The 24,109-nt window shown below is 40.7% G+C and overlaps 1 protein-coding gene across 3 annotated transcripts in view; it reads left to right on the top strand.

The window, feature by feature from the left end:
• Window positions 1-18,269, top strand: part of LOC102305737 (alsin) — a 31,230-nt gene extending 12,961 nt beyond the window's left edge. Inside the window, exons 17-41 of one of the 3 annotated variants that reach the window (XM_014339442.2) lie at window positions 80-275; window positions 925-990; window positions 1,176-1,335; window positions 1,561-1,692; window positions 2,441-2,569; window positions 2,834-2,857; window positions 5,663-5,733; window positions 6,403-6,469; window positions 6,596-6,765; window positions 7,878-7,943; window positions 8,154-8,252; window positions 8,536-8,700; window positions 8,924-9,035; window positions 10,974-11,051; window positions 11,207-11,343; window positions 11,508-11,660; window positions 12,393-12,507; window positions 13,106-13,263; window positions 13,888-13,986; window positions 14,107-14,289; window positions 14,395-14,440; window positions 14,553-14,614; window positions 15,491-15,640; window positions 16,271-16,367; window positions 16,703-18,269. In XM_014339442.2, coding sequence (XP_014194928.1) covers window positions 80-275; window positions 925-990; window positions 1,176-1,335; window positions 1,561-1,692; window positions 2,441-2,569; window positions 2,834-2,857; window positions 5,663-5,733; window positions 6,403-6,469; window positions 6,596-6,765; window positions 7,878-7,943; window positions 8,154-8,252; window positions 8,536-8,700; window positions 8,924-9,035; window positions 10,974-11,051; window positions 11,207-11,343; window positions 11,508-11,660; window positions 12,393-12,507; window positions 13,106-13,263; window positions 13,888-13,986; window positions 14,107-14,289; window positions 14,395-14,440; window positions 14,553-14,614; window positions 15,491-15,640; window positions 16,271-16,367; window positions 16,703-16,741 — 2,774 coding nt within the window. In that variant the 3' untranslated portion in view covers window positions 16,742-18,269. Of the gene's footprint in view, window positions 1-79; window positions 276-924; window positions 991-1,175; window positions 1,336-1,560; window positions 1,693-2,440; window positions 2,570-2,833; window positions 2,858-5,662; window positions 5,734-6,402; window positions 6,470-6,595; window positions 6,766-7,877; window positions 7,944-8,153; window positions 8,253-8,535; window positions 8,701-8,923; window positions 9,036-10,973; window positions 11,052-11,206; window positions 11,344-11,504; window positions 11,661-12,392; window positions 12,508-13,105; window positions 13,264-13,887; window positions 13,987-14,106; window positions 14,290-14,394; window positions 14,441-14,552; window positions 14,615-15,490; window positions 15,641-16,270; window positions 16,368-16,702 lie in introns of all 3 variants that reach the window. The other 2 variants (XM_005940442.3, XM_014339443.2) reach the window with 2 other exon arrangements.
• Window positions 18,270-24,109: the final 5,840 nt, after the last annotated feature.

Here is a 24,109-nt window from a genome sequence, read left to right as displayed (position 1 = left end):
TGTGTGTGTGTGTGTGTGTGTGTGTGTGTGTGTGTGTGTGTGTGTGTGTGTGTGTGTGTGTGTGTTTTCTCATCTGCAGAAAGTTTGTGTCCAGTGTTGGGTGAGCAGTGCTCTCATCTCTTCTTCTCTCTCTGTGAGAGTTTTGTTCAGCTGAGCACCCTGATTGGCCAACATGCCACAGCACTCACCTACTTCCTGCATAACGTGCAGGGCTGTGATGTCACTACCCTTCCCCTGCTGACACACACAGAGTATTTCATTGACACATACAAAAGGTGAGTTGGGTTTTTTTGTCTCACCAAACAAAAGTCCCATCATGTGATTCCCTCAAAGAAAACATGAACAGACATACTCATGTTTATGTCAGTAATCCCTGTGATGCCTTTTTATCCCCTTTTCTCCATTTTTTTTTTTTTCAGTTTTTACACTCACTGGTGACTGTATTAGTTATCTTACTTGTAGCAGGTTGCCTTCAGAACTGCCTTAATTATTTGCGGCATAGATTCAACAAGATGCTGGAAAAATATCTCAGAGATTTTGATCCATGTTGTCATGATCGCATCACACAGTTGTTGCTGATCAGCTGCACATTCATGATGCTTTGTTTATTCATGCATTACAAAGCAGTTATAGTGCTGTGGCTAGAATTACTTTACATACAAGCAAACCCTCCTGAAATTCGGGATCACACATATTTACGCTGTGATCAGGTTAGGTTTCATCACATCTTGTTTAAGCTTATATATAGTTAAAAGAAACAAGCCAGGAAGACAAACCTATTTCAAATGATCTTTAATAGTACAAACGCCTCTATTTTGAGATGGAGGGTTTAAGCTCTTGCAAGTTCACTTGACTTTGTAAAGCTGTATCTTGTGTGTCACTGAGGGGTAAAATCTAAGTTAAAATCACTCTGTCTGACTCTAGGTATTTTTCTTCACTTGGTGATTTCCAAGTAATGGGCGGATTCCAACCACTTCACAAACTCTCGCTGTAAGCACTTTTATTTTTCTTAAGTGCTCACTGTAGGAGTGCAGCTCTCTTCATTTGCAAATACATGTTCTTGTATGTTTTCTTCTTTTGTGACTAAACTAAAAGCATAAAACTTATCCCAGTCACTTGACAGACGTGTTATTCTAAGAGTGCATCTGTCTCTGCCTGTCTCTGTTTCTGCCCAGTGAGAGTTTAGGCTTTCGGCAGACTTTGCTCACTCAGCTGTCCGTATCAGATCAGTCAGCCAGTGGTGATGTTGATCTGGTTTCAATGTTGTACTGGCCTCTGCAGCAGCTCCACCAGTACAGTCGAGCCCTGCTCAAACTGGCGGCCTGCTATGATGTGGTGAGAAAATCTCTCTTCTCTCTTTTTGTCTCAAGCACTTTTTTGACCTTCCCTCTTCTTTTTCTTCTCTCTTTCCCTTGCTCCGTTCCCTCACTTTCTGTTTCGTTCCCATGACTGAGCAACATTAGAACAAGTGGTTGTTAATGTCACTATATTGACTTCAAGTCTTTTATATGTTCAGGTGTACAAAATTCTCTGTCGTGCTGTCTTTCCTTTTCTCCCCAGTTAACTGTGGAGTATAAGTCTCTTGATCAGGGTCATAAAGATTGCGAGTCCCTGTCTTCATCACTGCTAAGAAGGAAGAAGGAGGCTGAAACCACCTTCCTGTTCTGGAAGACCCACTCTGGCAAAACTACTGTGAGCACAACTCTGTTTTATGTGCCTGCATCCTGTAATTTTTTTCTAGTCTATACACATTAGTCACTATGCTTTCCTTTGAGGTTTTAACCCATGACAACAAGTGTGCTTCTAAATTTTATTTCACTCCCTAGAGCCACTAGCCTTCCTGGCAGCACTCTCTAAGTGCTCCTTTTCAAACTGAGCTGATTCCCAGAGTATTAACTTGCCCTGAACAGCCCTGCCCTGCATTTCATTGGCTAAAGTAATAGGGTAGTTCTCACTGATGGGTGTAGCATGCTGTTCAAAGACAAAACAAATAGGTACAGTTTTGAATACTTTCAGTTGGATGTCAGTCTCTTTTCTGCACCTCCTTTCTTCAGTTGTTAAAGAACTATAATAGATCTATAGAGCAACTGGTGTGTAAAAACACACACCTGAGGTGTCTGCTTGCACAGAAACCTGTTTCCAAGGGTTTCCTCTTGTAAATTCATCAAATTCCCAGACAAATATAAATCACCGTATATTTAAATTTGTTGCACTTTGATCAAGGTGTCTGCAAGAGCATCTGAACTGCACGCTGCTCTGCAAAGCAGCAACCCATCATTGTGCAGTACAGTCTGTTGAAAGTAATGGTTTTCAGAGTGCGGCCTCTTCCACATCCTGTGTGAAAACACATTAAGTTATGAGACATGTGTTGCAGCTTATGAGCTACCAGAGTACTCCGGGTTTTATTAAGGAAATTTATGTGTGTGATTTTGTTCTTCAGGAGTGCCTGCGTCTTCCTAGGCGTCGTGTGGTCTGTGAAAGCAGCAACCGATCTCTGACTCTGCAGAACGCCGGGCGGTTCTCAAATCACTGGTTCATATTGTTCAATGACGCCCTGGTGCACACACAGGTACTCAGAATAAGTCAGTATGAAATCAGATATATTAAAGTGCTTTTCTTTTTTATGTTAGTAGCATAAATTCATGTTGGGGGAAGCAGTGCATAAAGGAGCCTTTAAGTCTTTTAAAATTGTCGTTATTTCATTTTTTTTGTTAACAACAACACTCACTGTACACCAGAGAAAACCCAAAGGATCTCTGCTGACAGTGATTTCTGGTCATCTGCATTGATTTACAGCTGAAGCTTACGTATGAACATTGTGTCTTTTATTCAGGGTACAATTCCCTCTCAGAGCTTCGTGAGTATCCCTTCCACCAGTTTACCTCCAATAACAGACATAACTGTAACTGAGCTTGAGCTGCAGCAGCATACTGTAGGTGGGCCGGCATCTGTTCAGTGCTTCCACTCCGACAGGATCAACTAGGATTTGAATGCAGCTATATAAATGTTAATACAGGACAGGTATTACAGGTGCTTAAAGATCTGGGGCTTTATATACTTTCAGAAGCAAGTTCTTCTGTTAGTTCAAAGATCTGAGGTATTTTTTTTCCCTGCAGAAATAAGAGCTCTGCAAATATCATATAGGCCGAATAATTAACTGGCTCACCAGTGAGTGTCTCATCCTGTGGACATGCTCCAGCTCCATCTTCTTGAGTAGCACTTGGCGACACTAGTCTATGCTCTGCTTTGCAGCCTTGTTGAGCTTGGGTTGGCAGCACACAAACCTATTCACCTCTAGTTGGAGTAGCCCTCCAGCTTGCACCAAATCTTCACAGCAGAATAAGATGGTGGAGTTGAAGTTGGTCCACCTGAGAGACAAGAGTCTCACTGGTGGGATCACATCTATGGCAACTGGTCAGCCCTTTGATAGTAAATGAAAAGACAGAACACACTATCGACTGATCTACAACTAAACTAAGAATTCGTTGTCTGTTTGTATAATGATGAACGATGGCTTGCGTTGTTCATAAATTAATTTTTCCTTTGATGTCAGAATTGCTGGCCATTATGTTCCCTAATACTCTGTTTGTAATATTTTGTCCACTTAGTTAACATGAATGAGGCTAAAACAAACAGTGATCATTGGCCTTTGTAATATTCCAGCATTACAGATGTCCTGTGTTAACATTTATTCTGTGCATGTGGTCCTGATGGCTGATTCTGTCCAGCTGCTGCTCAGCAGGCTGCTGTGTGTGGATTCATTTGTGTTTAGAAGATTTTCCAACATTAGTTAGTGGTGAAAGTAGATGAGGTCATAGCTGCAGTAGTTCAGAGCTTGGAAGGGTGATGGTGAAAGGATGCATCTCTCACTGCTGTGGTCTAGCTTTAAACAAGGAGACTGTCACTGATTTCTTCCAGATGATGGCTTCTTTATTCTTACACTTACTGTCAGCTTGTCCTCTCTGGCTACTTTTTTTGGTTTTAGAGCAGTTTCTTCCTGAGACTCTGTTTCCTGTTTGATGTGGTGTGGTGTGTTGGGCTCATGTCACGTGTTGTGAGTTAAAACTTTGAGCAACCGTTGATGTATTAAAAGTCATTTTGTGCATCATAAATAAGTCTTATAATTGTAAAATGTGGTTGGTATGCAATGTGCACTAAGAAATGTTAATTCTTCCCATGACAATCAAAAATTAAAGCTGGTCAGTTCCCTTTCAAGGTCTTCACCTTATCCATCCATCCGTCTGTCTGTCCGTCTACCCATCCGGCCATCCACCAACTCAATTCTGCTTATCTGCCATCAGGTTATGCAGGATATTGTAGACATCTTTCTCCCCAGCATCTCTTTCCTGTTCCTCCTGAGTGATCGTGAGGAATTCCCAGGCCCAATGAGATATAAAATCTCTCAGTGAGTTCTGGATCTTTCGCTCTTAGATGTTAGATGTGCCCAAAAACCCTCCATTCATGAGTCATCCATGAGCAGATGCTTGAACCATCTCTGCTAGCTTCTTTTTTCACACAAAGGCGCAAAGGCTTCAAATTCCTTCTAGATGTCTGAGTTTCCCTAAGAATTAGCCCAGAAGATCTTCAGGTGATTTTACTTGTTTGGTTTTTAGATCTCCTTACCATAGGTGAGAGTTGGAACTCTCGCTTTACTATCCAGTCATTCAAGAGAAAACTAATTTGTCATGACCATCCAGTCACACGCTGCACCACTCTGCTGGTCTACCTCTATCTTCTCAGTACTGGCAAAGAAGATGATGAGTTCTTCACTTGGGGCAGCGTCTCTTCCCAGATCCAGAGGGAGCATTACACTGTTTTACAGCGCTCAGACTTTGAGCTGCTGATTGTCATCGCAGCCATTTCACACTTGGCTACAAAATCGAAGGTCACGCTCCACTAAAGCCAACAGAACTACATCTGCAAAAAGCAGAAATGCTATTCCGAGGGTCAAAAAATGGACCCCTGCTTATCCCTTAAAATCCTGTTCATGGATCAAAGACGAGGGTGAAACCCTGACAGGCCCAAAACTCACTTCTGTGTGTCCACGTCCAGCATGGTTGTCATTTCTATGCTTCTGTTTTCAGCTCACATGTTCAAATGGTCAGAACAAGACTTCTACAGATAGACCTAAAAGCAGCAGAAGTGCTGGAAGCAGCACAGAAGTGCATAAGGAGAGGACCTTGAAGGAGAAGTCATCCAAATTTAAATCAGGGTTATATTGTAGGAGTCACACAACTTAATGGTTACATCTCATGTAGTTAAAAAAAACAAGCTTTTATGGACCTTTAACTGCAATTGATATAAAAAGGAATTTAAAACAGTCGATTACTTTGAATATTAAAACACAAGTCATGTTGAAAACAACTGAAATATCATAAAAGGTCATAAGTTTATAGAGGAAACTGCCTTATTAATGTAGGGTAGTGTAGCTGAACTGAAAAGACGCTGGACTTCCCCAATTTACCAGCACACAGTCAGGAAACCACAGACAGTTATAAAGGCTTATCTTTTGGTCATCTATCCTCTTCTCTCCCTCTCTAACATACACACACACACACAGTAAGATTTGATCATTTCTAAAGTTTTGTAATCTCAGACAGCGCGTTGTTACCTAATATGTGAGAATTACAGAAAAAGTGCTGCTCTCCCTCTTTGTGTGCAGTTCTCCACTCATCACGTCTACCCTCTGACCTGTTTGTGGGTGAAACCAGTCACTGAAAACGGCAGCGGACTGTGAGTTTGTTGTTGTAGAAATCAATCTACATGCTGACTAATGCGAAGTAAAGGAATGTTAGTCGCTCTGATAAAAACATTTATGCAACACTATAGCCTCAACAGCAACATGGGAGCAGAGAGATCCATGCGGGGATCTTTTTTAATCTTTTTAATTTACTTTGTATTTATTGGATAGGCAACAAGCAGCAAAACATTAAGCCATGGTTATGGTTAACTTCCCATGAAACCTACTGCTCTTTAAATCATCTACTTTTAAAAGTACTGGTACATTTGTCACCTTTGTTTGCTAGCTGAGACCCCAGAATAACCAGTAGAGTCCCGTTCAACCCCCAGACTAATAAGGTGGTAATAAGCACTTCATGTACTTATAAGGATGTCATTTATGCTTTTTATTTATGAGTCAGATTTTAAAATCTGAGCAGCTGGGATCAGTGGAGTGAGCTCTGACTTATTCCAGCTTGCAGAGCATTGCATGACCTTATGAAAATCAGCAGGAGACAAGAGTGATCTAATTCTAGAAATATTTTTAAGTTGGACCTTCAGCCTACAAAGCGTTTAGGGAGTGGAAGTTGGATGTCATTTGTAATACAATATTTAAAAGATCCACCTCCTTGTTTTTTTTGTACCAATTAAGTTAATTATTGCTCTTGTGCTGCACATTTTCAGTCATGCCCTCAAAATAACATGTCCAGAGGAGAGTTTCACCCTGGTGGCCTCAACACCGCAGGAAAAGGTACATTTATGGTTTAAACCATTACTGTTGCTCAGTTTTTCAAAATCAGTTTGTAAAAAAAGTTTTTTTTGAGATCGAATTCCGTCTTAAAGCGTCACCTTCGGTTCTGTGCTTCTTTCTCTGCAGAACAAGTGGTTACGATCTCTTAACCAGACAGTGGATCAGATACTGGGCGGCGGAGGTCAGGGGTCGTCACCAGCAATGACTCGCACGGCCTCCTACACGTTCACGGCAGACGAACGGTTCAAAGATGCTCAGTACACCGGGAGCTGGTTGGCAGGACGGGTTCATGGCAGGTTAGAAAACATGTTTGTATGTTTTTGGCATTCTCTTTAAGGGCCCCTGAAGGCATCATTTAGGAGAACATTAAAAATGTTCCTCATTTAATACACCTGTAAAATCAAACAATAATAACAGGATTTAATGGAACTGTATTATTTTGTCACGCATAAATGCATAAAACAATGTGCCCAACTCAATAGGTTTCCAATACAACTTGAATACCAAAAAAACAGCCAGTTAGCAATACAGTGGTCCCTCGTTTATCGCGGGAGTTATGTTCTAAAAATAACCCACGATAGGTGTAATCCGCGAAGTATCCAACTCTATTTTTTACAATTATTATAGATGTTTTAAGGCTGTAAAACCCCTCACTACACACTTTATACACTTTTCTCAGACAGGCATGAACATTTTCACACTTCTCTCTTGTTTAAACACTCTCAAAGTTAAAAACTTCAAAGAAAAAAAAAAAGTCCAGTATTATAGAATGAAACCAAAAGCACCCGCTGTTGCCTTTGACAGTGCAAAACGCCTCGTCGACGTTGTTGTGTTTGTCGGGGAGAAAACTTACAAACATACAGTACAGCACTTCAGTGTCACACTGTTAGCGATTGAAGATTTCTGTAAATTTGACAAGCTGAACGCATTCTGTTGTGTACAGGAGACACGGCACGAGATTGATTGACAGTTGTCTACAGCCAATCAGGGTGCAGAACACAATGCGTTGTAAGAAAAGAAAAACATGCAAAATTGGACATAAAAAATCAGCGAAACAGCGAGGCCGTGAACTGCGTTATAGCAAGGGACCACTGTACAACACAAATAATCTAACTTTATGTCTTTGGAATCTCTTAGAAACAATGATTAATGTAAAATATGTTTATATATATTTAAAAAGCAGAGCCACTTCTTCAATACGCAGGTTTGAAGTCATTATGTTTTTAGGTCAAAGAGGAGCAATGTGCATGAATGAGGAATCAAATCACTAGAAACCAATAAGTGAAGTCAGCATGAATGAAGAAAAGACTGTTTCCAGCCTTCTTGTGTAAATTCCTTCTTTGTGTGGGGAACTTAATTGATGACGCTGGCTAAATGGTTTAAGCAGAAGCTATATTTTCCTTCACAGAGGAACCATGAAGTGGCCGGATGGGCGACTGTACAAGGGGAACTTCAAGAATGGACTGGAGGATGGGTCAGTACAGTAACCTGGTCTTATACAGAGGTGGTTACTGGATATGTTGTTCATTTCCAGTAAGAAACCTCTGCTCTTCCTGCCTTTGGTCATGTGATAAAAAAAAGAAACAGAAATAGTGATGTAATTGCCCTACACTTCACCTCCGGCATGTTTTAAATATCCACGTCGCAGATTCTGATCTTTGCTAACTGTTACTTTTTTTCCCAGCTATGGAGATTGTGTGATCCCTAATAAACTACTGAATAAAACCGACACCTACCAAGGACAGTGGAGAGAGGGCAAGATCCATGGTTTTGGCAAGTACAAGTCAGTACACATTTTCTACCAACTTTCTGGTGTGAGATAGCACAAATTGTACGTGTTGCCTTAGTCAGGTGTTAAGTAGCAGCGCTGGACGTCCATATACAAATATAAAAGCTTTTTAAGTTTTAAAGACATCAGCTCTTATTAATAAAATGTCTTGGGTCAGCAAATGTGGAACTAAAATAAAACATCATGTCTCCACAGTGTTTTTTTTTTTTTTTAAGTGGCCACAGCTTTGGGCTCTGCACACTAACACAGAAGGCTGCTGTATATGTGTCATACTCAGGTATGCAAGTGGCGAGGTGTACGAGGGCTGTTTCTGCGATGGGCAGCGGCACGGTTACGGCATGCTGAGCTCTGGGAAACTGGCGAGGAATTCCTCCAGTGTTTTCATCGGGCAGTGGGTCCACGACAAGAAGACAGGATATGGCGTCTACGATGACATCACAAGGTCTGAATAACCCCAAGAAAATTGCTATTTTAGAAATATGGAAACTCAGAAGTGTTAAATGTGGAACGCATCTCCTTAGGTAGGACGGAGCAAGGTTTCGTCTAATGGTCGGTTCACAGTAGTCGATATCGGTCCTGGTTTCTAGAGATGGCCTATCATTGAATGAATTTTGTATCAAAGACATGTATCAAGTCAGCAGTCCCTGATCTCATTTTCCCCCCAGAGGTGAGAAGTACATGGGCATGTGGCTGGATGACCAGCGGCATGGCAGTGCGGTCGTCATCACACAGCACAGCGTGTACTTTGAAGGAGCTTTCAGAGAGAACAAAATGAGCGTAAGTACACCCTGAAATATGTATCTGCTTACATATGTGCTTACAAATTTGTTCGCTGATGAGTGAGTTTGAGTACATTTTAATAAGTGGTTTTTTGCTGGTTTATTTAAATACATGTGCAGAAAGAAAAAAACTAGTTTGAACATTTACAAATGCATTTTTGTCTTTATTCATCCTATGTGTTAGTTCTAAAAAAGCTTTTAGTTTATAATAAGCATATACAAACCCCTGCACCTGAAATAACAGATAAGTTGGGAGACATGCAGTGTAACAAGGCTTGAATTGTTGGTGCTGACAGGTAGTAGCTGCAGGCCTGTGGTGTGTTGATAAAATACCAAATGCATTTTACACAATGCATCCTACATGCGGCAGGTAATAATTAAATAACTTATCCTGCTTATCATCAAAAAGGATTCTCTTTGATGTCACTGAAGCACATACCAGAGGGGTCCTGGGCTGGCGGAGAGGGGTGCAGAGCGCTCAGAGCTCATGTTTTTCCTTCTTCAAACAGCAGAATTTAAAATATGCTAACCCCACTGCTGCTCCCATTAGTAGACTCTAAACATGCCAGCAAAGGACATCAGGCTCATCTCAGCCAAACAACATATACAAACCCCAGTATTACCCAAGCATGCTTTTTTAAAATACATGGTCATTTTAATCCTTTTATGGTTATGTAGATGTAAATTCTGTCTCAGTTGTTGCGAGGTGATTACACCTATCACTTCTCTGCCCTCCAGTATCAGCGTTACAGTGGTTAGCCCTGTTGCCTCACAGCAAGAGAGTCCTGGGTTTGAATCCACCAGCCAGTCAGAGGCCCTCTGTGTGCATGTTCTCCCTCTGTGTGCATGTTCTCCCTCTCTGTGCATGTTCTCCCTCTGTGGGTTTCCTCTCTGGGCCAGTCTCCCTCTGTGTGCATGTTCTCCCTCTCTGTGCATGTTCTCCCTCTCTGTGCATGTTCTCCCTCTGTGGGTTTCCTCCGGGCACTCCATTCTTTCTCCACAGTCTAAAGCAGGGGTGGGCAACTCCAGGCCTCGAGGGCCGGTGTCCCTGCAGGTTTTAGATGTGTCCTTGAACCAACACAGCTGATTTAAATGGCTAAATTAGCTCCTGCAGTTCTCCAGAGGCCTGGTAACGAACTAATTATGTGATTCAGGTGTGTTGACCCAATGTGAGATCTAAAACCTGCAGGACACGGGCCCTCGGGGCCTGGAATTGCCCACCCCTGGTCTAAAGGAGTGCATGTTGGGTTAATTGGTGATTCTAAATTTCCCGTAGGTGTGAATTTCTCTGTGTTAGCCCTGCAGTCTGCCAACCTGTTGAGGCCATGTCCTGCCTTTTGCCTTTTAAGAGAAACAGATGGATGACACAGACACCTCAGTGTGTGAATCAGTTTGATAAAATGAGTTTATCATGCTCTAGTTGATAAGATAATATTGTAAATTAATTACTAAACACAAACATCCCCTTTCCAGAGAGTACAGGAAGAGCGTCCAGCAGACTCTTGTTAATTAGGTTGGGTTTGTCAAAAAACATCAAAATGATGTTTTTCAACTGCAAAATGTTTTCTGGGATGTTCTTAGCTTGAGTCAGACATTTTAACAAAAAAACAACAACTTTGTATTTACTTAAATTTTAACTATAGATGTCTCTTGTTTTGCAACTGTTTATATTGCACAAAGCACATAAAAGACACAAGGGTTTCACTCAGGATCGATACATTTCTAATCTTATCCATGACATGTGACTGGACTGCAGTTTGTAGTGCATGTTGTAGAACTGGTGCACCTGTGCACCTCACGCCTTTGAATTCTGAACTAGTAAAATGTCCTGCCTGCCTTTAAATCTGACCTGATGATGAAATGTAAATAAATATAATGTGGTGATGGAATCTTAATCGTATTGGTGACACATTTGATGCTGTGTGCTTTCTGACAGGGTCTGGGTTTGCTGATGTCAGACGATGACACAGTTTTTCATGGGGAGTTCACTGACGACTGGACCATCAGTGGGAAGGTAGAAGTGATTTCTGCTCTTTGTTTAAGACTTGTCTGCAAAGGTCTTATTTTGATAGTCTTCAAAACTTTAATCTACCTTTTTTCCTTTTTATCACGGTTGTTACTAATAATACTCTAAAACAAGTTTCATTCTTCACTCCTCTTCTCCTTCAGGGGATTTTAACCATGCCTAATGGTGACAGTCTGGACGGCCAGTTCAGTGGAGAGTGGAGCTCAGGGCTGAAGGTGGTTGGAACGTACACAAAGCCAGGCATTGTTGAACCTCCAAACAAGGAGAAGAACGGCCTGAGGTGAGTATTTATTGCACTTTAGTGAGCTGGTTTTATAATAATGCATGTAAATGTGCTCCTGATTTGTGCAGGCTTTTATTTGTCAACTTCTTGTCTGTTACGAGGGTATAATCGTATAATGCCGTGTCATTTAAAACTTTGAAAATGTTGCACATGTGCAGCAGACTGGGTCAGTACGCCGTGCCGGCAGATCAGAGGTGGATCTGTGTGTTTGATGAATGTTGGAGTCGGCTTGGCTGCGACGCTGCTGGGAAAGGAGAGAGGACGACGGCCTGGGAGAACATCGCTGTTACAATAACAACTGCACGACGGCAGAGGTAGACACATAAAGGACGCAACATCAAAGCCTCAGATTTAATTTGTGTTAGTTTAGACTGCAGATTTCAAATAAAAGATTGATGTAGCCAAGTTGAGGTCACACATTGGTTGATGAAATCCAGTTTTGAAGGCTCACTTTCAACATTTTAATAGTCAGTAGCCTGATTTTTTTAAATCAGGTTTCAATAATAAACTTCTTTATTGTACATTTTACCTCAAATAGCACCATAATTACAAAAATGAATATCATATTAAAACTTAAATCTAAAACTGAGAACATAAATTCATCAGAAAGGTGTTTACTGCCGTCATAAATTCTGTGAGAAGTCGGGTCATTTTCCCCTAGACTTCTATAAAACTGACAGGAAACAGCTGATGACTTAAAGCACCACCTCATCCATCCAACACGGCGGTGGTTCTGTCGTGCTTCGGCACGTTTGGCTGACAGTGTAACTGCCACAGTGGCATTAATAAAACACTGTATCTGTTAAAGTGAAAGCTCTGCCGCACAGTTTTTATAATGATGTAAACCTACACATTTTAAAGATGAGACATTAATGCAGTATTTATCATTTTACTTTAAACTAAATGTGCTGAAACTCCTGCAGAAGAAATATGTAACTTTCCAAACTACTTAATGGGCCTCACAGTGTGATAATAATTCATCGTGTCTTATGTATACAGTTGTCAACTTAAATAAGTGGATGTGTCTGTGTGCTGTATGTTTGTAGCCCAGACCTCAGCAGGTCTCAGACCAAAGTCCTGGAGTGTCTGGAGTTTATTCCTCAGTATGAAGAACCTGTCACTGCAGCAAACTACGACAACATACGAAGATACCTCACCAAGGTATAGTGAAATTAGAACTCACATTTTCGAAGAAGAAAAAAAAGAAAGCTACCTGAAACGCTTTGCTAAATTAACTAAAATATAAGGAAATAATAAAATATAGGTGGTTTCCTTATATTTTATCTGTCACGTTGGTCACACCTCGATACGTAATTGCCAAGATTACATATCAGCTGCCTTTAAAAAGCATTGCATTTGTATTTAGTGCTCATTATGAACTTCTAAATCTCACTACTGACACATATTTTAGGAATTTAAGACTAAAGCTAATAACTAAACAAAAATGGGGAAATTCACTCTTTGAACAGCTGAAACTAATCTGAATTCAAAACAAAATAAAATAAACCAAAATAGAAACTGTAATAGCTGTGGCAACTGGAGACCCAGCCCCGATCAGCCACGATGATCCATCACGTGATGTTTGAACGCATTGGAAGCCGTCCAGGCTCAAAGAAGATCTTGAGGGGATATTACCAAGTTTAAGTTAGGTGCGGTTTGATTATCATGAGCTGTTTTCCTGCGTCAAAAAAGTCTTCTGGTTTTGGTTATTTGTAGTTTTGTTTTTGTTAATAGATGTTTGTGTATGTGTGTGCATCAGGCATGTGAGACCCCCCACCACCCTCTAGGCTGGCTGGTGGAGACGTTGGTGACAGCGTACAGGATGACGTACGTCGGTGTGGGATCAAACCGCAGGCTGCTCAGGCAGGCGGTCGAAGAGGTCCTGGCCTACCTCACGCACTTCTACGGCGTCATCAGGTAGATTCATCTGTTTGCTGGGCCCTCAGGAAAGAGTTTCTATACACGGGTCTGAGACTGGAGAAACTTCCAGGACTGTGCTCTGAAAATTAGGACATTTTGCTGTTTCCCTGTTTAAGGTCATCTTAGTGCAGCTTTCTGTGCCATTGCTACATTTCAGTCACTACCTTGAAATCCTGTTCTGACCACCTGCACTTGTGCATATGATTTCACCATGGACCTGTGCAGAGATTTTCCAGGTCAGATTTAACCGACTTTATGTCGAGGATCTGAAAATTTCATGTGGGTTTTTCGTGCACTTAAGTTGTAAGAGTTCCACAATTTTGGAAAAAAATAAGACAACCTCTCCCCTGTGACTCTGAGGGCTTTTAACTCTGAGAGTAAACATGACATGTCTTCATATTAAAGTTATTGTACCAAAAATAAATCAATCAGCTGATTGTGAGGGAGTCAGGACTGTGGTTTAAGATTTGGTTTACAGGGACTGAGCCCTTATTAGATTTAGAAACTGAAGGCGAAACCAACTTAAATAAAACTCTTGTATACAATAAATTTTACTATATATGTATATGTGGTATAATGTCTGTCACCTGACTAAATATGGGTGTAATATTCTGTCTGCAGGTTTTTATTCCCAGGATTACCAGACGATGGCAGCGTCCTCCCAGATGCCCCCACCTCTCCATCTAAGAGCAGACGCAACTCTTACACAACAGGGCAAGGGTGAGTGACACACACACACACACACACACACACACACACACACACACAGGACACATGAAGTTTTCCTGACTCTTCATCTGTGTTTTTCTCCTCTTCTTCCTCCACCACGTTATTCTCCAGCTGTGTTATGGTGGTGAGCTCCTCCTCTCTCCTCCTCCCTCTGCTGCTCCCTCGACTCTATCCTCCTCTCTTTACTCTGTACTCCCTGCAGGAGGAGCAGGAGGAAACTGAGTACTGGGAGCGCATCCTCCGACTCAACAAACAGCCTGACCAATCGCTGCTCAGCTTCCTGGAAGTGCAGGAGTGAGTACAAAACACACAAAATAAGTAAAAATATAAAAGGTTTTCTTCTTTAGAAAAAAACATTTTGTTTGTTTGTTTTGTGTCATTTGAATTTTTCCACTTTAGGAAGTTCTGGCCGCTGTGGATGTCAATTCTTGGGGAGAAAAAGCAGGTGAGGCAGTTTTTTTTCTTTCTGTAATTTTCAGTCTAAATGTGCAGCTTTTATTTACAGCTGCAGCTCTCGTTTCATTGTCTGTAACTGTATCTCTTTGCATGCATTACAGATTGTGTCCAGCAGCAAAGACGCCTGTTTTGTTTCTGCTGTAGAAACACTCCAGCAGATCAGGTAGCTGCCCTGTGATCACGCACAATGTCATTAGTGATGACTAGACACTAAAAATGAAAAATGGAGCTCTTATTCATGGTTTAGAGTTTTGTGTATCTATAAGAGTGATTCATTTGCAACTGAATTTACAGATGTTCTGGTTACAAACACACAAGCTTTTCAAAATGTAAATGTTTCTTCACACAAGTAAAAAAACTCCTTAGAAGCAGATTTTATTAAAGCGGGATAAAGTTCATGGTTCACCTATCGGCCATGAAGAAGAGCGTCACTACACTGAATGATGAGCTGTGCTCAGTTCAGAGTGACGGATGATGTTGTCGATCCTGACGTCCACCTTCACATCCTGAACCTGAGCGCACAGATGTTCAGCTCTTTGGTGGGCGGAGCTTCCTGACTGCGATGGAGGGTCTCCTCGAGGGTGCTCAGTATTTTGCACTCTCCTGCTGACCTCAGCAGCTCTCTATGTGAACTGAGTAAGCGGTTAAAAAGAAGGATAGTCGGATGGGTGATCACTTGAATGGGATGTCGCTATTGTCTCCTTTTCCTTCATCAAGGATGCTCAGCTATATCCTCTCCTAAAGGAAGCATTAAACACCTTTCCTAAGCATTTAGAGAATTTGCCCAGTTCTTGTGAAGACTACCACACAGATACTTTCAGGTCATTTCACTCAGTTAGCAGCTGATTATTCAAGCACACACTGGGACTCCTTCACTCAGCTGGTTTTTTAATAGATATTGTGATGCTTGATCACAAACTATTGAGACTTTGGTAAAGGGATACACACCCACGCACTAATAAAAATGTCACAATGTCATGAGTTTATAATGTAAATTCACGAGTTGAGTTTTAAAATTCAACCCTTCATATTTACACAGCACCAGATTCACTCCGTCAGACAAGCTGATGGTGATCCAGAAGTCGTTTGAGGAGCTGACCCTGGAGGTGAAACCTCTGCTGCATGGTGACTTCCTCTGGTGCATGGATGATCTGTTCCCACTCTTCCTTTATGTGGTGCTCAGAGCCAGGTATCCTATCACACATTCATGCATTTGCATGTAGTAAGAGGTGTCTGTATTGCCTTATTGGTGGTATTTGAGGTCTGTGTTGGTTACCCTAACCTTATGCTTTTATTGAAGTCTTGACAATCAGGGAACAAAAACAGTCATCAGTCTACCTGATATTTTTCAAAAATACTTAGATTTTTCCCAAAAAAGTACTTTTAGCTTGTCTCCAAATACAAAGGAGTAGGATTCAGGGTTGATGTCAGCCTAGCTGGTGAGTTAGACCTCACAGTGTTAAATTTGTGTCCCCTCTTTAGAGATTCAGGTGTAGGAACTATAGCCTCAAAGTTTTTTAAACACGTGATATTTATAATGATTAAAGTGCTCGCTGGCAGAATTTATATCTGTAAGAGAATGAAGGGCATTTTCCATCCTGAGCTATTTTCTTGAGTATTTAGTTTAAGTACTGTGTTTTGTTGGAGGTTGTCTAAGTAGCTGTACAAGAAGTGAAAACCAAACTAAGCAAGTCAAAGAGGACCAAACCAGTCCTGATGGTTTTCAAGTTCGCAGTCTTGTTATTTGTACTATCCCACCTCTTTGAAAGTAGTTTTATAAACATCCAATTAATCCATTACACATTATTCTGCTGCTCAGGATCCGAAACCTGGGAGCTGAAATCAGCCTCATAGAAGATTTGATGGATCCCAACATTCAGCACGGAGAGCTGGGACTGATGTTCACAACACTAAAGGTGAGAGCAGCCGACTCCCAGACACATTTACATAAAAGGTGTAAAAGTATCCGACTCTGTTTCAACATAATTTTATGGACCCTTTGTGTTTTCTTCTGGATCTGAAGCAGCGTAATTAAAAAACCTTTTCAACAAATTCCTAGTTTTGTGTCAGTTTACAATAAGAAAGGTCTATAAGCACTTTCCTGACTCCATAGTTCCTCAAAGGAAACAAAAAATCTTTGTAAAACTTCAGGAAATCTCCAAATTGCTGTTTTTGTTTCAGCTGTGACTCCAATCACAGTTATTCTTCGTCCATCATGCGTGCAGGATTTTAAACCATGTCTCTGCCACAGGCCTGTTACATCCAGATCCAGCGGGAGACGAACACGTAGGAGACAGGAGGATGCCACGCGCTGACAGGAAGTGCCATAACCAAACCGAAGCTGCATCGAGGCTGCAGACGTGCACAGCAAAGCGAATGTGGGAGCTAAACCTCTGAGCAGGAGAAGGTCTGACCCCTCTCATTAACTCCACTTTTTTCTATCCAACAACCTCATCAGGTCTATAAACAGTGGGAGCGTAGCGCCCTCTTCTGGACAGGCTGCGACACTGCTCCTTCATTTTCAAATGCACTTTGTCATACGTGTCAGTTTAACTTCCATTTGAGTTTCAGAACTATTTAATGAAAATTTTATTTTACAGTGTTTCCCTGACTGCTGAATATACAGTGTATATTATACCGATTTCATCTGCTCTTTGCATCAACTGGATGCAAAGAGCGCTAACTACATCATAGATGATAAACATAACTGTGTTTTAAAGGGAAAAGTCAGTGCTAATAACTGCAATAACGATGTAAATATTTTTCTAAGGGTGAAAGAGTTTTCAAAAGGGATCTTTAAGGCTGTTAATGCTACGATCGTTGTTTTTATTTAGCTGAATTTGAATGCAGTGGAAAACCAGGGAGAGAGATGACGAGTGTGTTCTTGGTAGCAGATTTTGGATGAATACACTGTTGAAGGCTAATGTGGGCTCCAGTGCAGGTACTTACTGAACGTGCAGCATGTGTCAGCTGCAGTTAAAGTTAAAGTGTGGCTCTAAACCAGAATTATGTGCTGCTGCTGCTTTGTGAGGCTGGAAGATTTTTCTCCGTTTTTGCTCAATTTTATTTTGAGTGTGAGTGATGCGCTCACTTTTCACTGAGCAGCCGAATGAGACAGAGCTCGATCAAACTGGGCATCCTGCCGATGCTGATGCACATTAACAAACTAAAACTGTAACTCTGACACACAAACATAACTCTGATCTCCTACAGCTCTGATATTTTTAACCAGGATAAAGTGACCAGCAGGATTACTGATTTTGTTCCTTCGCTGAACAGGATGAACAAGCTCAGCATAAAGGAAACTTTCATTCTTTTAATCTGAGTGCTTCTTCTCTTATTCTGTGTTCATGTTTAAGAATATCATCTTCAGATCCAGGAACGCCGAGTTTTTCTGGGCTTTAGTTTACTTCCACGTTCAGCCGGCGAAAGTGTGCAAAAGGAATCTGCATCTGTCATTTGTCATGTTTTTGTATCAAGCTGCATGAAAGGAACATTTCAGGGTTTTTCTTTTGTTTTTGGGTTTCTGTTTGTGTGTTTTATTTTGTTTTATGTTATTAAGAAAAGCAACTTTGCAACATTTCCAAAAAGTTGGACAGAAAAGTTCATGAACATCTCAGTTCAGAGAAAATGGTGCGCACATGCACGTCATAATTGTTACTGTGTGTGTTTTAATGCAGATCCAGATTTTTTTAAAAACACATATTTGTCCAGCTAGTTAACTGCAGCAACTTTAATGAAACTTTTAGGTTGTTTTGATCCCTTGAAGCTGACTCAGAATAATATTTTTTTTAATGTTGTGTCCTTGTGTGTTCAAGGAAAAAAATAAGACATGAGGGAGTTTTGTCACTTTACAATGATTTTATTATTTATTTATGATTCGAATACAGTTTAAATTAATGATGTTGATTATAAATTATGAAGACTTACCACAAACCTGCACAGGATCCATCTAAATTTGAGTGAGCTGAGGACTGTGATGCTTTTGGATCATCGAGACTGACAACTTGTAATTTCAGTGTTACTGAAAGCTGCACTGTATTCACTGCCACCTCCACCATGTTTTTATTTTTGGCAGAGTCACTTAAACCTGTGTTCTGATTTACTTTTTTAAAAATACTACAAGCAATGGAGTGAGAGTTGCTGAGAGTTCATGGTGTAAAGCCTGAGCCGTGAAATAATTGACCCTTTTTGAAACTGGTGTGTTTATTGAATCTATTGCTTTAAAAAAAATTAAATAGCAGTTTATAAATGATTTGTGTGATTGTCAGTCACACTGATTATGTACAGATTTCATGTATCTCATGTATGTATCAAATATGATACAGTCTGTGTTACAGGGTTAAATCTTTGGACCTATCAGGTTCAAGGAGAGAGAGCCTCAGCCAAATATCAACACTGTCTTCAGCTCTCAGACTGATTTTTGTTGATTTGAGATAAATGAAAAGTTTCTCTGAGAATCGTAATGCACTGTACAGCAGCGCTCTGGCTTCATGCATTTCCTAAAGAGAAGCCAGTGTCTGCCTAGATGGAAGAAACCATTAGAGGAAAATAAAGTAATTAAAACTGATGAGCTAACATGTAAAACATGTTTCAGACTAGGAAGCATCTTTGAGGTGATTATTTTTTTCTAACTGGGTGTATATTTTTGTAACCTTGTAGAAAGAGTTGATTTGGGGGGAAATGATTGATGAATGTTGAGTAAAGACTGATTTCAGATGTTTATTTTAAAAAAAGGCAATAAATTTATTTTAACTCTGGAAAGGTCTCCTCGTTTTGTTAAAATGACGACTGTTTGAAAAATGATCAGCACTCCTTCGAAGCACAGAGTGTTTGCAAACGGACTGATTCTTATACAGCACCTTTCTACTCTCCCAGAGCTCTTTATACCCACACTTATTCATACAAGTGCTTTCTATCTAACATTCAAACTCCATCGGAGCGCAACTTGGGGTTAGTATCTTGCCCACAGATATTTGGCATGCAACCCAGGAGCAAACCAGGTTAGTAGATGACCTGCTCTAACTTCTGAGCCACAGACACCTGGAAACAGCTCCAAATATTTGAAGGAATAGGTGTGGTCTGAGGGTTATTTAGTTCTTTTGCACATGTAGGTGAAACAGATTTTGAGGTTTGTGAGGCTGACACAAGAGGGAAGCGATGTGTAGAGCTGAGCAGGATGATGGAGGGTTTTTTTTCGGAGAGTTTGTTTATAAGTACCAGTCTCTGATGGAAGTGAGAAGACTTCATACACACACACACACACACACACACACACACACACTGAAGACAATAAAAGGCGTTTAAAATTAAGCTTAGTCTATAATTCAGCAGGCTCTAAGTGAGGAACTCACACATTACAGTCATTTGATTTATTGATAATATGAGAAATATTGACTAGTAAAGTGTTTTACATACAAAATATCTGTTAGTTTTAACGCACATGAAGAAACTACAGAGATGCAAAGCAGTCCTTTTTTTCCTGGGTCCAAGTGTCATTAAGATCGACTGAGAGGCCAGCAGGCATTTTAACAATTATAAGGACTATGTGAAGAATATCTGAGTGAAGTCCGTAACCTCCCACACTTTTCTTAACATAGGAGCAGACTGAGAGAATAGCCCTGTAAAAAGGTTTACCAGTGGTACAGAGCAGAAAGCTGACCAGGACTATTCATAAGGATTGTAATACATCTCAGGGCCCCATTATAAACAGTATATCCAGTACATGTAAGCACTGGAAAAAGACAGATTTCAGGACAAGCGTAGCTCATATTTAGTTTTTTTTCCTTTCTTTTTTTTTTAGCCTCATTGTAGTTCAATTCTGAGGACAAACATTTATAAAATGTTGTGAGAGTGAAGTCTACACTGATTATAACTTTTACACATGCAGATATATAAGAGGAAACCATACAAAGCAGGTATTTGCATTAAAAAAAAAAAACAATAGGAAACAGTGATGTGGTTTCCACAACCAGTAAAAATAACAACACAATAGATTCATTCAGCCTCTTTAGGATCATAAAGAGCAGATCACTATAATCCACTAAATGTAAGAGATCCAGAACTATAGACGGTATAAAAGATGGTCTTTTTAATGGCCACCAGGGGGCACCCTTGTTGTTAGAAAGTGAGTTCTGGTCAAATAGGAGTCAATGGGAAAAGCTCTTTTCAGCTCTTTTTCTCATGGACCTCAGCAAACACTTTCCTGTTGAATTTATTGTCTCAAGCACTATTTTACAGGAGAATACAGGAGGTTTTCCCAGTTTGACAAGTCCGCTCTTCACTCTCCACAAATAATTGCAATCACAAAATTAATAAACTTGAAGTTTTCACTTACCATTAGGTCACATCACATTGGCTGTGTCCATCTTTTAGGCCGTCTGTGGCGTGTACACAAGCTTTAACCATGCCTAAACACTAACACGTTGTGACCATTTCATATTCAGGCCCAGGAGCGGCCTTTGAGGGATCAGATGTTGACTCTCTGACACTCGATTCAACCTGATGTCGCAGCTACCTGTGGAGTGTGATCTTAGGTTAACACCTGTGTGTTGGAGCAGGCTCAGGTGTCCATTTCATTAATGATGGATGATTGTTTCTTCCTGACATCACCTGGATTTCTAACAAAAAAAAGAAAGTATTTGTGCATCATTCTCGTCTGCTCTGCTGAAGGTAATCCAGTCAGTGGCTTCAAGTTTTACATCAGGAGTTTTTCATTAGTTTCTTCTTTAAAAAGAAACAAAAAATATAAAAAAGGGAAACACAGAGTTAGACACCAACTCTGTAAAATCCTCATTGTTGTCTGAAAAGAAAAACTAATTATACCAGCTAAAACATTTTATTCAGGCAGCTGACTGTGAGTCACCCTGGGCTGCTCTCTCTTGTAAAGTACGTGCTCATGATTAAAAACATGTGATTTTATCTTCATGCAGCCAGTTGTCTTATTAAACTGTCAGCCAGCCTCCTTTAACTGTTTAGTTTTGACTGTTTTTAATGTTTGATCGTCCAGCTGAAACGTGCTGGCTGGTCCATTGATGAAACTTCACTGCATTACTTTTCAGTAAAGCGGTCGGATAACAGCTGATGAACAGCGACATAACACATATTCCTTCCTCCCAGCCTCGCTGACCTGTAACCAGGGGTCAGAAAAACAGGAACCGCAGAGTGTTTTAAAAATATCGGACACTGCTGGCTTTTGTTTTGGAAAGAGCTAAATGGACCTTGAAAAGAAGCTCTTAAAGGTCAGGTATATAAAGGTATATACCTGACCTTTAAGAGCTGTTCTGCAGATCTCTCACACACACGTACATATATGTACACAAGATGCCTGGATGTTTAGAGGTTTCATCTGCATAAGCCAAGAGGATGCATACATGTCTTTAAATTCAAGATTACAGGAATTGTAATTCCTACCATCCATCCATATTCATCCATTAACCCTTAGCAAACAATTTTATTTCCTAAAATAAAATAATTTCCAGTGTTAAATATAGAACTTCAATTATTTTATTTTAAAATAAAATGTAACTATATTGAGTTGCAAATACTTACAGGTAGGTAGACTAAGAATAGAATAAATGAGTAATAATCAGGTTTTCGCAAGAAGAAAAAATAAATACACTGTCGGGAAATTTAAATAATGTGTAAGTAACTTTAGGTAGTGCGTGAGTAATTCAAAGTATTGCATAACTTCGGGTATGTTAAAGGAACGGAGACAGTCCTTTCCTGAAATTCCATTAAAGTACAAGTGAATTAAGGTCTCAGCTGTGGGCTGTATTATAAAGTGTTACCCAATTTTTAACCGATAGTCTGAGATTACAAATTGAATTACAGAATTACAAAACACCTGGTCATAAAAAAAAGACCTCCGAAATCTCATTGTGTGTTTAGTTAAAATGCAGAAATGATTGTGCGTATGTTTTGCAAAATAATGTAGTGTAAGCCAGAGCCACTCTCCTTATCTTTCATCCCTGATTTCTCTGTTTTTACTGCAGCTAGTGTTCTTTTCACTGTGCTGTTGAAAGAAGGCTTGCCAATTCTCCCAGCATAGACTGTGGAGGAGATACCAGGAGATGGGTTACCGCAAAACGTGAGCAGGACAGGACCACTAGAAGGGCATCAGCCCCTGCAGCAGGACTGCTCCTTTGTGTGAGGAGCCGGAGGAGTGCGTCCAGAGCTGGATAAAGTGACCTCCAGCAGGAGAGTTTTGTGCATGTTTCTATCCAAACTTTTAGCAGACTATTAGGGTTGCATAACGCCCTGACATCATTTAGTGAGATCTGTGCTCACAGACCAGCATCATGCAGCGTGACTGGCATTATCCAGAGAACAAGGGAACCAGCAGATCCACCAGTGAGGTCCATTCTCTGTACGTGTGACACATGAGGAAGAGAACTTTACGCCTCCTGCAGCCTCCATCAGCACGACTGGACGGCTGACTGGCAGAACATCCGGAACGGTATACATCAGTGCATCCGATGCTGCCAAATAGCCCGATAGACCTTAAAGTCATTGATCTAGGTGTGGGAGGAGATCCATAGGACACCATCTACCGTCTCCCCCGTTGTCAGGAGGCATGTGGGGGCCAAAAATACGATTGATCCACATGTAACACCCGGATCAGGTTTTTTTCGAGTAGTTATTGTTTATCTTCAAAATAAATTCAAAATGTGGAGATTAAATGTTCAGTTTCAAGTCTTCCACGGCTGTTAAACTGTCTACGTTCCAATGCGATTGAAGAGACACTGTATCTGGTCAGAAGTTAAAACCACACAAACTCATAAGAGTTGGCCAAGATGTTGATGGCTGCAGCCTTGTGCAGTAAAGAGGGGATATGTTGTATTGCCAGACACAATGAGTCAGCTGGTCAAGTTGTTTCACTTACCCATCTACACAAGGCATTATGCAGAGAGGTTATAGGAGCCATGGCAGAGATCCACATTTCAACTTTAATCTCAAAATGAACAATAAATGAAAAAAAAGTGCTATTTTTTGTCTTAATGTGCCCGTCATAAAAGAAATGGCACATTTATTCAATTATTTATTTACTGTTTTCCAGGGTGGTGTATTCCAAATGGACTGCTATGTTTGCTTAAATATATTAACTTAAATTTCAGATCGACTTTGCCCTCAAAATTTAAGTCAGCAGACGATCCTGGGGCCGGTGTGACTCACGTGTCAGCAGATTTCCTGGAATGAATTCAGTACCTGCACTGAAAGCAGCACGCAAACACGATCGCTGAGACCGAATGTCATCACAAATAAAGAATATTTACGAATGCCTGCAGGTCATAATGAACAGGATCAAGCATCAACAATCACCCACAGCTTTTACATGAAGTTTGTTTACATTAATAGATATGCAGTAATCGTGTGCTTGAAATCTAGCATTTGTCTGCATGAGAGAGGGAGACAGAGACCGTTATTCTTTTCATCTTGACCCAGATGATGTAAAATGAGACACTTTTTTTGGATCAGCTGATTCAGATCAGTTCTGGTCTCATTCATAATTGTTCCTCCTGTAAGTGCTGACGTGCAGCCCATCTGCAGGGCGGGCGGTGAGCTGAGGCCCCGACAAAGCTGCTGCAGGTCAGACGGTTCGGATTGGCAGAGCTTCCCCACACACACACACACACACACACACACACACACACACACA

Source organism: Haplochromis burtoni, unplaced genomic scaffold (genome assembly GCF_018398535.1).
Source record: "Haplochromis burtoni strain Fernald_Lab_line unplaced genomic scaffold, NCSU_Asbu1 Contig_274, whole genome shotgun sequence".
NCBI lineage: Eukaryota > Metazoa > Chordata > Actinopteri > Cichliformes > Cichlidae > Haplochromis > Haplochromis burtoni.
Note: the sequence above shows the minus strand (reverse complement) of the source record. Positions and strands in the feature narration are given on the sequence as shown.